We start from the raw sequence: 15,189 nt of genomic DNA, 5'->3' as shown, positions 1-15,189 counted from the left end.
CACACACACACACACACACACACACACACACACAGACACATAGACACACACACACACACACACATTCCTGTATGGGCATCAAAGTGAGGACCGGGTATGAATACTATGGAAGTGAGGACCACCCTTTCTGCTACACTTACAGACAAAGTAATGCTACATTTAAACACTAGATGTCTCCCTGACTCAGTTTTCCACCTCAGATTATTTTTAAAACTAAGTATAAGAACCGTCATTCTACCATTGAAGTGAGGACCATTTCTAGGGGGCGCTATTGGGTTCAGTTCTGGCTAGACTATTTTAACTACCTTCTTTATTTTGCTTGCAGGTATTCTTTGCTACCATTTTATGTTTTAGAACAGACAAATAATGTAATAATACATCAAGTGGAGAGTCTTTGAAGAGTTGCAGTTTGAGGTTCATATACAGAAGCAGAATATATACAAATGATGTGACCATTGATCAAACTACTGCACAAAAGCACAGATGTATTTCTGAACTAAAGTAAAGCAATAAAAAACAATAAGTGTTAACTCTTAGTTATCAGAACATTTATTTCAGTTTGTTTAAACATCAACTTTGAGAATTTGCTGCTTTCTTTCTCACTTGTGATAATAAACGTGTCACAACAACTGTCAGTTGGACAAAATAAACCTGAAGACAACCTTACACTTTGTTTTAGGTGTTTTTCAAAATGTTCTGACATTTTATAAAACAAACTATTAAGGCACATTTATTTTAATAATCTATTAATTGCACAAATATTTTCTTATTTCTATGTTTTAAAACACCACTTGAACACTAGTGCACAAAGCATCAAAAGAACTGCACCAGACATTATCAACTAGAACACAACATTATATTGCACAATAAAGATCTTCAAAAGTGAAGCTGCCGTGTAGCACACCTCCGGTTTAATGTGACATTTGTGTTGTACACAAAGTTCTTTACATCCTTCCAGGATCTTTGACCCAAGGCTTCCTCCTCTTTTATGCATCGCATGCAGTGTTCTTTACCTGGAACGCGGCGCTCTGCCATAAACTTTGCCATGTGTTTGTTTACCGCACTCCTCTCTGCTTCACTCCACGGTCTCTTCACCTTTACTACGGGTGGCACTACAAACGACAGAAAAGACAATGTAGATTGTGTAACCTTAAATACATACATTTCAGTGTAGATTCCTTGACTCTGCTCATGCACGCCTTGCAAGCGGTCATAGAAAGCATCTAATCAGAGCTTTGACGTTAAGTCTAGACAGTAAGTATTAGGACATGTATACAATTTTGTTCTTCAGTACATTCAATTTTAAATAAAAAAATGGATAGTACATGAAAATGTGTATTTCAGGTTTATTTAGAGTAGGCTTACAAGCTGGTACATCAGGGAGCACATTGTTAATGACTCAAAAATCATTCATATGGTTATGAAAACCCCCTTTATGACTGTACAGCAAGTTCAGAATGCTCTGCAGGATGAAAGCGTACATGTTTCTTTGTCAATGATCAAGATAAGACTTCATGACCATAACCTGTAGTCTGCTGATGTCTATGGGTTGAAGTCTTCAGGCAGTCATTGCTAAATATGATGAATTTGTTAGACTTGATGTTTATCGGTCCAATAACTTTTGGACCTCGAACCTTTGGACATATCTGTTAAAAGGGCTACGTCTCACACAGTTCTTTATATTGATGACAACCTATTTAAATAAAAGCTGAGACTTAGCACTTTATTTGTGTTGAAGAACACAAAAAGTCCAACTGTCCAAATACTTGTGGTCTGGACTGTATATACCTTTTTTGTCCAGTTTTAAAGAACTTACCCATTGCTTCCACTGTCTTGGACTTTTTACGTCTTTTCTTCTTCTGCGAGGGCCTCTTCACAAAGCTTTCTCCTGGACTCTGATCTACAACAGTAACAGACAAACATTGGCACCCGTTAGTTAGTGAAATCTCAGGTATAATGCATATTCAGGGTTCATGTGTATTTAAATGCTGACAGTAAAACATAACTACCAAAATCTAACAGTTGGCTGCTAGCACTTATATTTCAAGAGGTTAAAACTGTAAGCAGCAATGTGCACTAGAATAATACATTATATTACTAATATACTATAAATTGTCAAAAAGCAGGAGTTTTTGTAAATTTCATAATAAACACCATTTAACTCACCATCTACACCTGAACTCCCATCTTCACTGAGGGGCTCCAGTCTCCTTTTGGGGGACAAGAGGTCAGAACCTCCATCTGAAAAACAAGAGCAAGCTAAAAGTGACACCTCATCCTATGCAGCGTCTGAAAGAAAGACCCAGTAAAAGCATTTTAAAGCACTTACCCATTGCTTCCACTGTCGTGGACGTTTTACGTCTTTTCTTCTTCTGTGAGGGCCTCTTCACAAAGCTTTTTCCTGGACTCTGATCTACAACAGTAACAGACAAACATTGGCAACCGTTAGTTAGTGAAATCTCAGGTATAATGGATATTCAGGGTTCATGTGTATTTAAATGCTAACAGTAAAACATAACTACCAAAATCTGACATTTGGCTGCTAGCACTTATATTTCAAGAGGTCAAAACTGTAAGCAGCAATGTGTACTAAAATATTACAATGTACTAAAATATTACAATATTACTATTATACTATAAATTGTCAAAAAGCAGGAGTTTTTGTAAATTTCATAATAAACACCATTTAACTCACCATCTACATCTGAACTCTCATCTTCACTGAGGGGCTCCAGTCTCCTTTTGGGGGACAAGAGGTCAGAACCTCCATCTGAAAAACAAGAGCAAGCTAAAAGTGACACCTCATCCTATGCAGCGTCTGAAAGAAAGACCCAGTAAAAGCATTTTAAAGCACTTACCCATTGCTTCCACTGTCTTGGACTTTTTACGTCTTTTCTTCTTCTGTGAGGGCCTCTTCACAAAGCTTTTTCCTGGACTCTGATCTACAACAGTAACAGAGAAACATTGGCAACCGTTAGTTAGTGAAATCTCAGGTATAATGCATATTCAGGGTTCATGTGTATTTAAATGCTGACAGTAAAACATAACTACTAGGGGTGCACAATATATCGACTCAATATCGTTATCGCGATATCACGTTGCGCGATATTATACCGAAAGTCTCGCGATAATTACGCGATATTTTGTTTGCGTTGCATCCCGCCCGACATGTACCCAAAGAGTATAGAAGCAACAAGAGGAGAAACTCAACAGAACGTTGGGTTACATTCAGTCCAAGATGGCGGAGCTGCAGTTCCATTGAGTTTCTCCTCTTGTTACGTCTATACTCTTTGATGCACCTCTCGAAAAATACACATCACTTGGTAGCGTTGTATTTCCCCCAACTCATTTCCTGGTTCTCCTTCTCCATAAACAACGTGAGATCAAGGAGAGGGTTAACTTTTCCTGCTAAAGATTTTCCACCGTGGTCAGAAAGAACAGAGGAGACACTTAAGTTTCTCTCACTAACACTCTACGGTCTACTCGCTCCGAAGAAAATCGCCGTCACTCTTTCACCTTTTCTTCGCTCTACCACACACACCCACATGTTCGACGCACACACCGTGGAGCCTCAGCAGAACCATAAAACGAAGCGAAAGAAAAGAAAGGAGCTAAAGAGAGAGCGAAGAGTGGAGCAAAAAGAACACAAAAGTAAGAAAATGAGTGTTGCTCTGGGAGACGACGAAATAACAGATTGAAAAGAAACTTTAGAGGCCAAAAGTATTAGCTATAAAAGAGAGCGACATGCACTGGCTTGTAGGTGCTCCTGGGCGTGCCTAGCCTACCCCTGGTTGCTTGGCAACAGTAAACAGAAATTCTCCGGTGCTACCTTAAACCACGTCTTAAAAGTTACTTCAGAGGTATTGTTAAGTCACAAGAACGATGTTTTTGGATTTAAAAGTATTTATTTCTTGATAAAAGTAACACAATATATGAGATTAAATGCCAAACATATCAGATATATACATAAATACGATGTCCTGAAGCGTTGTCCGCCATCTTGAATTATTTTCTTCGACTTGAGCCACTGACATACGTCACGCTGCCCTCACGCTGCCTTCACTCTGATTGGCAGTCGCTCGTGGCCAAACGGCCACTCCCATTGAAAATGAATGGTAGCTGTCTCTTGTAGCTAATGTGACTGTAGGGTAATGCCTCCTCCTCGGTAGCTTGGAAATACTTTGGCTTTAAGCCAACAGATGTGCATTGCATTGTTTTTTATAGGGCTGTCCTCGACTAAAGAAATTCTTAGTCGACTAATATGATTTTGTCGATTAATCGATTAGTTGATGTAATCGACAGAGCTGTGCTCTTTGAGAGGTGGTTAAGACTAGAAAAGCACAATATAAATGTAGTTAATTAACCATCTGTAAAACTGACTTTCTCCACAATTAATCCTGCAAAAGCACCACTTTAAATCTTGTGTTTACCAGAAATGTGCTCATAAGTTTCTTGGAAATGAGTAATTAAGCATGAATAAGCATAAAAAATGACTCATCAACTAAAGAAATCTTGGTCGACTAAGACCAAAACGACCGATTAGTCGACTAATCGATTAAGAGGTGGCAGCCCTAGTTTTTTATACTGTAGTCGTGTATATACAACCAGTACAACATGTCCTGTTCTATAGACATGCTCTTTATTTATTTATTTTATACTGTCCAAGCAGTAGAACATGTCCTGTTCTATAGACATGCTCTTTATTTATTTTATACTGTCCAAGCAGTAGAACATGTCCTGTTCTGTAGACACATGTTGGACCAGTCCAATATGACTGTCAGTTGAAATAAACCTTGTGTTGTAAGACAACTTGTTTTATTTGTTATAAATCTATTTTGATGCGTTTTCCCATAACTTTGGTAATTTTACATATGTTTAAAAATGTCGAAATTAATATCAATATCGCAATATTCATTATCGATATCGCAATATCACATTTTTTCAATATCGTGCACCCCTAATAACTACCAAAATCTGACATTTGGCTGCTAGCACTTATATTTCAAGAGGTCAAAACTGTAAGCAGCAATGTGCACTAGAATAATACATTATATTACTATTATACTATAAACTGTCAAAAAGCATGAGTTTTTGTAAATTTCATAATAAACACCATTTAACTCACCATCTACACCTGAACTCCCATCTTCACTGAGGGGCTCCAGTCTCCTTTTGGGGGACAAGAGGTCAGAACCTCCATCTGAAAAACAAGAGCAAGCTAAAAGTGACACCTCATCCTATGCAGCGTCTGAAAGAAAGACCCAGTAAAAGCATTTTAAAGCACTTACCCATTGCTTCCACTGTCGTGGACTTTTTACGTCTTTTCTTCTTCTGTGAGGGCCTCTTCACAAAGCTTTTTCCTGGACTCTGATCTACAACAGTAACAGACAAACATTGGCAAACGTTAGTTAGTGAAATCTCAGGTATAATGCATATTCAGGGTTCATGTGTATTTAAATGCTGACAGTAAAACATAACTACCAAAATCTGACATTTGGCTGCTAGCACTTACAGTACTGCTCATAAGTATTCATACCCATGGTCAAGTTGACTAAAAAGAGGAATAAAAAAATCATCTTTTGGAAATTGATCTTAATGCCTTAATTAAAAAAATGAGGAAAAATCCGACCTTTTAAGGACACCAGTTTTTTTTGTGAATTAATAATGTATTGTAAATAAATAAATGTTCTTCCTTAAAATACAGGGGCCATAATTATACATGCCCCTATGTTAAATTCCCATAGAGGCAGGCAGATTTTTATTTTTAAAGGCCAGTTATTTCATGGATCCAGGATACTATGCATCCTGATAAAGTTCCCTTGGCCTTTGGAATTAAAGTAGCCCCACATCATCACCTACCCTTCACCATACCTAGATATTGGCATGGTTTTATCTCAGTTAGCCTAATAGCTAACTGAGATAAGATCCATATCAATGCAAATCAAACCAGCTATTAGACTAACTAAAAAATAAAACCATGCCAATCTCTAGGTAAGGTGAAGGGTATGTGATGATGTGGGGCTACTTTAATTCCAATGGCCAAGGTACCATATGAATACTTATGAGCAGCACTGTATATTTCAAGAGGTCAAAACTGTAAGCAGCAATGTGTACTAAAATATTACAATATTACTATTATACTATAATAATTGTCAAAAAGCAGGAGTTTCATAATAAACACCATTTAACTCACCATCTACACCTGAACTCCCATCTTCACTGAGGGGCTCCAGTCTCCTTTTGGGGGACAAGAGGTCAGAACCTCCATCTGAAAAACAAGAGCAAGCTAAAAGTGACACCTCATCCTATGCAGCGTCTGAAAGAAAGACCCAGTAAAAGCATTTTAAAGCACTTACCCATTGCTTCCACTGTCGTGGACGTTTTACGTCTTTTCTTCTTCTGTGAGGGCCTCTTCACAAAGCTTTTTCCTGGACTCTGATCTACAACAGTAACAGAGAAACATTGGCAACCGTTAGTTAGTGAAATCTCAGGTATAATGCATATTCAGGGTTCATGTGTATTTAAATGCTGACAGTAAAACATAACTACCAAAAATCAATAAAAACCAAAGTGAAAGAAAACAAAAAAACATAACTACCACAATCTGATAGTTGGCTGCTAGCACTTACAGTATATTTCTGAGGTCAAAACTGTAAGCAGCAATGTGTACTAGAATATTACAAAATAGTTCTTCCTCACAGCTGGATCACCATTGGACAATAATTTAACTACCATTTATATATATATATAATATATATATATATATATATATATATATATATATATATATTATATATTTACTGTGATACCCATCTCAAAAGTGTAACAAATTGTAAAGAAACAAAAGGATGAAATGATGACATAATATAATTCATGCACATGATATTAAAGGACAATTCCGGCACAAAAGGAACCTAGGGTTTAATAACATATGTGTACCTAGTCGACCGTTCTCTGGGATATGTTTTCATGCTAATCTAATGTGTCTCTAACAGTCCTGACCAGTCGAACCACGAAGACTGAGCTATGTTACTGGTTGCACGGTATTCGTCGTTCGACTGCTCATGACTGTTTTCCAAGATGGCGCCCGCAAGTAAACATGAACGCTACTGTCTTTATAATCTCTTTTTAATAAACTGTCTGTACACTTACAAAGTTCTAAATGCTTTGGTTTACATGTAAGGACTCTCATTATGCTACCGTTGAAGCGTGGTGCTGTTCTAAGCCCAGTTAGTAGTATAAAACAGCGATTTACCCTGTGCTCTAAAAGGTAGCGTTAGCAGCTAACCACCGGTTTGCAGTAGCTTGTTTAAAGCTAGAGACGCATTCGATTGACATGAAAACATATCCCAGAGAACATTCAACTCGGTACACGTATTATTAATCCCTAGGTTCATTTTGCATCGGAATTGTCCTTTAAGTAGTACTCTAAGTTTGAGAAAAAGCTAGCAGGGTCCTTTGTAAAAAGGCAGGAGTTTTTGTGAATTTCATAATAAATGTCATTTAACTCACCATATACATCTGAACCACCATCCTCACTGCAGGTCTCCAGTCTCTCATTGGGCGAGAGGAGATCAGAACCTCCATCTGAAAAACAAGAGCACACAAAAAGTGACACCTCATCCCATGCAGTGTATGAGAGGATGACCTAATGAAAGCGTGCAACTGTATCTGCAAAGAAGATTAAAATGATACATGAAAGTTTACAACAGTGGGTATGCACTGGTGTCACTTTAAGTCACACTAGCCTCTTACAACCACTGAGTAGCCTGTATATGTATGCATGTACGTTTGCACTGGAGGGCACAGAGCACAATTCCTCCTTTCAAAATATCAAGTGACATAAAAGGAATTAATGTTCCCAACCCACTGCATGGCTTGTAGACAGTCACAGAGAGCGTTTAATGGTAGCTTTAGAAGGATATACCTTTTTTGCCCAGTTTTAAAGAACTTACCCATTGCTTCCACTGTCTTGGACTTTTTACGTCTTTTCTTCTTCTGCGAGGGCCTCTTCACAAACCTTTCTCCTGGACTCTGATCTACAACAGTAACAGACAAACATTGGCACCCGTTAGTTAGTGAAATCTCAGGTATAATGCATATTCAGGGTTCATGTGTATTTAAATGCTGACAGTAAAACATAACTACCAAAATCTGACAGTTGGCTGCTAGCACTTATATTTCAAGAGGTCAAAACTGTAAACAGCAATGTGTACTACAATATTACATTATATTACTATTATATTATACTATAATTTTTGGCAAAAGGCAGGAGTTTTTGTAATAATAAACGTCATTTAACTCACCATCTACATCTGAACTCTTATCTTCACTGAGGGGCTCCAGTCTCCTTTTGGGGGACAAGAGGTCAGAACCTCCATCTGAAAAACAAGAGCAAGCTAAAAGTGACACCTCATCCTATGCAGCGTATGAAAGAAAGACCCAGTAAAAGCATTTAACTGTATCTGCAAAGGCGATTAAAATTATTGATACATGAGTTTACACCAGTGGGTATGTACTGGTGTCACTTTTCAGGTCAGTGTTTATACACACATATATGATCAAATTCAACTGTTCTTTCCTGTAAAGTCTAATATGATGCCTGTAATATTCAGTTTTTGTTGACACTGTCATGGAGGTGTTAATTCAATTCTGTGTATTAGCACTGCGGTCATAGTTAGAGATAATGTACTGAACTGTGTTACATTTAGAGGTATTCCTAACATTCACCTCATTTATGTAAATATGGAGAACAAAAAATAGAAACACCTTTTTGATATAATTGAGTCCACTACAACACCACCTTTAATTATAACTTCAATAATAAGCATGTGAATTGACATATTTATGACTTTGTCAAAAATAAATTAAGGTAGACATTATGGCAGGGCTGTTGTGTTGGACTGCTGTAGATTGTACAGGTGCAAGTAATAAAGGTGGATACTGAGTGTAGACTAGGGCAGCAACCAACAATTATTTTCATTATTGATTCATCTGTCCCTTATTGTCAGAAAATAGTGGAAGATTTGAATTATAACACAAAGATATTCATTTTAAAATTATATAAAAGAGAGTAATTCTCACATTTGAGAATGTAGAACTAAAAAAAGGTAGAACTAACAAATCCATTGTTGGTTAGAAATTAAAGATTAATTAGTCTAATTGAAATAATAGTACAAATAAACAACTATTGCAGCTCTAATATAAACTGGTTTAAAATGCACTGCGTTTTTTACTTTTAAAAACATACCTTCATCCACCTCGTTAACTCGTTTCCTTTTTCTCTGTGGGACACTCCCAGAAGTCGACGTGGGACTTTTACCTATGAAAGATAACCATGGTCAGATATTAGTGCTCTGTATTCAAAAATCCTAGTACAACGACTTATGTTAATTAAAAGAGAGTTTGTACAAATACTACTCTAGATCTACTCATGTACCTGAACTGATAACCTTACACTTTTTTCACTATACCATGCAATCCCAAAACCAGAGAAGTTACAAACCAAAGCTTTGCAAACATTTTCACAAAAAAAAAAAAAAAAATCCATTTAGTAATACATAACACAGTGACACTTTCCTAATTTTGTTTGGTCTTTTTAAACAATGACTGCATATATAAACATCACCACTGAAAAATGTAGTTCTAACAGACAATTAGTCAGAAAGTTACACACTAATGGTAGCAGTGAATGTAACCTGCACATAAGAAGGTATAGCTATGTGGTTTTCCTGAAAATGTTTCTATTAATTATGAGACTGCTATAGTAGATTGTACAGACCAGATTGTCTAGGACAATTTCCTTGGAAATTACTGCAGTTACTTGGCTGCTAGCAATTTGAAGTATAAAAATGTTTTTATGCACGACAAGAAAATGGAGCAGGACAAAACAAGATCTGTAACAGTGCATACATACCACGGATAGAAAGATCAATTGTATCGAGGTTCTTTCCCGTGAAGGTGGAGGCGCCTTGTTCCATTGCAAATAGAAGCTTGCTTATCTTGGCAATTTGAAATGTTTTGTCTGTCTGTCTATAAAAGTCACGGTGAACTCTGATGTCATGCCCCATGAACCTTGCAACTTGTTCTAGCTCTTGTTCACTCAGATCCAGCAGTTGGCAGAGTGTGGCAACCTGTTTTCTTAATTTAGTTGACCTCAGGAGTTCAGGGTTTTCTGCTCCGCTTTTCTCTGCATATTTTCGCAGACAGTCACACCCTCGTATGTTCGTCATCACACCGGGTCTTGCAAAGAGATAGGGATTTTCAGCAAGAACACCAGCTTCATCTCTCCTTTTAATCAACAAGTCTATGGACTCCCTCATTTTGTCTGTCAAGAAAACAGGTACCTTTCTCCCTCTTTTTCCGCGTACTTCGATGCGAGTTAATCGCTTGCTCAGCTCTTTCTCCAGTGGTGACAGGGTTACATAAATGTCCTCGTTTATGGGATTTGTGCTTCCTTTCTTGTAGGCTTCAAGTGTCAAGCGCGATGCTTCCCCTTCACGTCGCTTGTTGAAGACGATGACCTGTGCTAGTACTGTCTCATTTAGTGTCTTGTATGCTGTTAAACTCAGCTGATGCCTCAATTCCCCTCTTGCTTTGTCTTCTACCATCCTGAGATGATCCCTCAGCGCAATCACATTTTTGGTGAGGGGGATGTCCTCTTTTTTATTCCATCTCTTTTCTTGGATAGTTTGGTGAGCACTGACAGAAACATTGTTTCTCCAGTTTCTTTCCAAAAGTTCCAAGAACTTTTTTGCCTTCTTCTCTGCCTGATCATCATCATGCATAAGAGCCTGCCCAATCTGTACCTCTGCAGCTCCCTTAAGACAGAATCCAATTTTAACAGCTGTTGAAGGTTTACCATACTCATTTTTGCCTGGACTAAACTCGGTAAGCCTCTTTACTGCACTGACAACAAGCTGGAATTTTGATGGTGCACATACATCTTCCAGACTCCTCACTGTTTTGTCCATATCTTTAGCAGCTAACATGAATCGGCCAAGCTCCCTCATCCTTTGTGCAATGTACTGGTGCCTGGACTTCATACGGCCGTGTTTTGCATAGAGTGACTCTCCATATTTGCAAATCAAAGAATCACTTCTGATGTGAAAGGACACATCATCTTGTCTCATGTTGTTTATGATACCCTGACATCCATTGGAAGAAGCCGTTATTGGAAGGAGGCGTGCAGCAAGACTTTGTACTGCTCCTCTTGTCTTTTTTTCGTCTACTGGCACACATGACTTTTTGCTGTTGCATGATGACTGATGTCTCCACAAATCCTTTTTAGCAAACATTCCAAAACAAAATGTGCAAGGCAAATAATCCTTAACAGATGATTTATGAGAGGGCTGCTTCCATGTCACTAGTTCTCCTCTGCCTTTTGCCAGGACTTTGCTATTGTGCTTAAAATCACCTTTATTTCGCAGTTGTTCCAAAAGAACCTTTCTTTCTTTCGATCCTAAAGGGAAACTGAAGGCATATGCTACATCCTTGATCTCCACATGCTTTCTCTGCAAATGCCTTGCCATCTTAGAGTTTGATTGGCCACAGTAGAGGCAATAGTGCCTTTTGTCCCATGCACGTTTGTTGTCTTCTCTTTTTGTACAAGTTTTTACAGTCACGGTTACAGTCACTTTTTTGGTCCTCTTTTGTTCTTTATTTTGTATTTTTGCATACGTTTTTGTGTTCTTTTTTTTCCTAATGGTTATTTTGCCTCCTTGCGGATCTTCATCTTCACTTGAATTTGTGTCTGGACCTTTGAAATCTTCTTTACTGGACAATTTCTTAGCTTTGCCTGGGCTTTTCAAATCTTCCTCATCACTGGATGATGATGCATTCAGAGGTGGCTTGTAATCTGGGTCCAATCCGGTGTGGCTGCATAGTTCAGACCCAGAGGAATCACTTCCTGACTCCTCAAAGACACAGTCCAACTGTAAGTAATCATGAGAAAGACATCACATTCACTTTCAGGTCCAACTTTACAGAGCCATGCTACCATCATTATCTTGAAAATGGACTGTACCACTGACACCAGTTTCATATTTGACACTTGAGAACATTTTAAAAGTATTTGTTTGGAAAAGGCAGATGTCAAGCATACTGTTTTTGGATGTTTAGTATGTCAAATGTTGAAAGTGTGTGTTTTAAAATTAGGATTTTCCCTCGTGTTGAAAAAAAAAGGCTTGTCACAGTCAGAAGACGTAAGAAAATATCATGCAAAAACTTTAGCTACGAGTGTGCGACTAACTTCCTTCAACCACAGTCAGAAGACAAACCTCACTGAACACCATCAACACTTAAACAATGGGTTTTTAGATCTGTAAATAAACTACATAAAAATATAATAAGCCTGCTATTGTTGTTTAGTATTAATTCATCTAGCACAGTGAAACTGCTCTATAATTGAAATCATTTGGCTGTACGAATAAGTGCCATCAAACTATCCCCTCAAATATTACCATAAAATTGACTTATGACCTCTATTGTTTAAAACTCGAGCTGACATTTTGACAAATCGCCACCATAATGTATCTGAATATCTCCAGAGAAGACATGAAATTGATCCTTTCACCTTGCAGTTTTGTGATCCAGTGTTGGTTACTTGACATTACAGTCATTCATGATGTTGTATATGAGTGGTGATGGTTGCTGTGCTGAGGGTTTTCCAGAAAATAGTAATACTAGCGTAACTAATAATAGGGATAGGAATCTTAAGTATATTGCAATTCAATGTGCTACAATTAGATAACAAAACAATTCTCAGTACATATTTGTGCACATTCATCTTTGATTCCTATACTTTTACTTTATGTACCACATGTATGCATTTATATTTTATATTATCATAAATACCACCAAATTAAAATATTAACTATGCCTTCATTCATACGTCTGTGAGTACAGAATGAGCAGCCTAACCCTAACCTATGATTCCAGATGTGAGATCCTGTTTGTGTTATCTGTTGTCAGTTTTTTTTGTCACTTTTCAGTTTAAAATTCATCCTACCAACTGTTCTAGTGAAGAGTCTACAACAGGATAAAGTAAAGATTTAATAAAGGCACATACCTGTGATTTCCTCACAGCCATGATTTCCTCACAGCCATCAATTTCTGGATCTAAAACCCAAAAGAAGATTGAAAACTTTACAAACAAGCCATGAGAGCACAGCTACAGCTACTACTGGATTAAACATAAAAACAGACTGTTAAGCATTAACTGCAGTGTAGTTTCTAAAGTGTAGCTCTATATAAAGCTCAAATATGGTCCGTTTTACAAAAATTGATGGCTAATTGCAAATTTGGTAAGACGTGTCGGACTTTAGGAGCTCCACACAGTCTGACCGGAAAACGGCAACCTCCATACCCAGTGAAAGTCACCGTTTCCCTGGGTACTGGACGACCGGGGCTCGGGGCTCCACGGAGCTCCGCGGAGCTGGCTGGCTGCCAGCTGCCGGCATAACTAGAGTATATTTACAGTTAGAATTTCGTCATGCCACTTATAGAACATCTACCCCAATGTCTTATAAAGTTAACTATGGTGTCCGATTTCAATTTAATGCCTTTTTGTGAACATGAGGGGTCTCCTTAGGAGGAGCTGCTAGCTAGGCTATGTGTCCCATTTAATCCTATGGGAAAAGATCGTTGCTACACTTTCGGCATAATTTTCGTATATTTACAGTTTGAATTTCGTCATGCCACTTATAGAACATCTACCCCAATGTCTTATAAAGTTAACTATGGTGTCCGATTACAATTTAATGCCTTTTTGTGAACATTAGGAGTTTCGTTAGCTAGCTAGCTAGCTAGCTAACGAACGCTAGCTAGCTAGCTAGCTGCTACTGTCCCTACAGTCCTAGCTTTGTGTAGAGATCGCGGCTAGTTAGCTCCAATTTCGTCATAACTAGAGTATATTTACAGTTTGAATTTCGTCATGCCACTTATAGAACATCTACCCAAGGTCTTATAAAGTTAACTATTGTGTCCGATTTCAATTTAATGCATTTTTGTGAACATGAGGGGTCTCCTTAGGAGGAGCTGCTAGCTAAGCTATGTGTCCCATTTAATCCTATGGGAAAAGATCGTTGCTACACTTTCGGCATAACTTTCGTATATTTACAGTTTGAATTTCGTCATGCCACTTATAGATCATCTACCTCAATGTCTTATAAAGTTAACTATGGTGTCCGATTTCAATTTAATGCATTTTTATGAACATGAGGGGTCTCCTTAGGAGGAGCTGCTAGCTAAGCTATGTGTCCCATTTAATCCTATGGGAAAAGATCGTTGCTACACTTTTGGCATAATTTTCGTATATTTACAGTTTGAATTTCGTCATGCCACTTATAGATCATCTACCTCAATGTCTTATAAAGTTAACTATGGTGTCCGATTTCAATTTAATGCCTTTTTGTGAACATTAGGAGTTTCGTTAGCTAGCTAGCTATTTAGCAGGAAGAGAGGAGTTGCAGGCCCTGGAGCTCTGTCAGGGCAGCGGCGTTTGGTAGTCCATTAACCCAAAAAACGGTGACTTTGCGCGGGTATGGAGTGCCGTGGGCTTCCAGCCGTGACAGAGCTACGTCTACCTCCCAGCAGGCCGGGGTCTGTGAAGGAAGGCAGGCCGGGCGGAGAGGCAGCAAGACAGGCAGCACCGAACGCTGAACTCCGACACACAGTCGGACAAAATTTGCAATTAGCCATCAATTTTCGTAAAACGGCCCATATTTGACCTCTACATAGTTGATTTCTCGCATAAAAAAGTCTCAGAAGTGAATTTAGTGGTAAAACAGCAGATGAACAATGTATACAATTTCTGAGATCTGCGCGACCTATTCAGAAGACTAACTGTGCCGAAATAATTTTGCACAACCCACATTAACTGACGTGTGGAAGCTAAAAATAAGAGTTTATAAAATCTTACCTGCACAGAAACAGTTTAAAAGTCGTCTTTTCCTTAGTTGAGTCGCTCCTTCCGAAAGTGTATGGCTGTAGCCTGGAGACCTCCTGTCTCATGCTCCTCCTGTCTCATGCCTCAGCTCTGAGCTTCAGCTCCACTCTGCAGGTGGGGGAAGGGCAGCTTTCTGTGAGAGCAGGTCACCTGCAGGTCACCTGCTCTCTGCAGTGTGTATGGCAGAGAGCGGGGGGCGGCCCCTCCCTCTGATGGGCCATTAATTAAATGTGAGCTGCAGC

General features: G+C 38.4%; 1 protein-coding gene across 9 annotated transcripts; it reads right to left on the bottom strand.

Annotated features, from left to right (window-relative positions):
• Positions 1-338: 338 nt before the first annotated feature.
• Positions 339-14,969, bottom strand: LOC116044389. Of its 9 annotated transcripts, none has more exons than XM_031291502.1 (16): positions 14,921-14,969; positions 13,091-13,119; positions 11,585-11,937; positions 9,917-10,945; positions 9,251-9,322; positions 8,307-8,381; positions 7,956-8,039; positions 6,194-6,268; positions 5,289-5,372; positions 5,126-5,200; positions 2,859-2,942; positions 2,696-2,770; positions 2,330-2,413; positions 2,167-2,241; positions 1,817-1,900; positions 339-1,112 (listed from the first exon to the last, which is right to left on the bottom strand). In XM_031291502.1, exons 2-16 carry the CDS (start codon positions 13,105-13,107, stop codon positions 877-879), a joined length of 2,502 nt encoding a protein of 833 aa, XP_031147362.1. In that variant the 5' UTR covers positions 13,108-13,119; positions 14,921-14,969; the 3' UTR covers positions 339-876. The 9 variants fall into 9 exon arrangements, with proteins under 9 accessions (XP_031147362.1, XP_031147363.1, XP_031147355.1 ...); XM_031291503.1 differs by having other exon boundaries at positions 9,917-10,939; XM_031291495.1 differs by having other exon boundaries at positions 9,917-11,937.
• Positions 14,970-15,189: the final 220 nt, after the last annotated feature.

Source organism: Sander lucioperca, unplaced genomic scaffold (genome assembly GCF_008315115.2).
Source record: "Sander lucioperca isolate FBNREF2018 unplaced genomic scaffold, SLUC_FBN_1.2 Unpl_76, whole genome shotgun sequence".
Taxonomy (NCBI): Eukaryota; Metazoa; Chordata; class Actinopteri; order Perciformes; family Percidae; genus Sander; species Sander lucioperca.
This window is presented reverse-complemented; position numbering and strand designations above follow the sequence as displayed.

Coding starts and splice junctions, on each gene's coding strand:
- LOC116044389 (XM_031291495.1), bottom strand. Junction 9,323..9,916: donor AATTGATCTTTCTATCCGTG/GTATGTATGCAC, acceptor TATCTTTCATAG/GTAAAAGTCCCACGTCGACT. Junction 1,113..1,816: donor CAAGACAGTGGAAGCAATGG/GTAAGTTCTTTA, acceptor TGTCGTTTGTAG/TGCCACCCGTAGTAAAGGTG.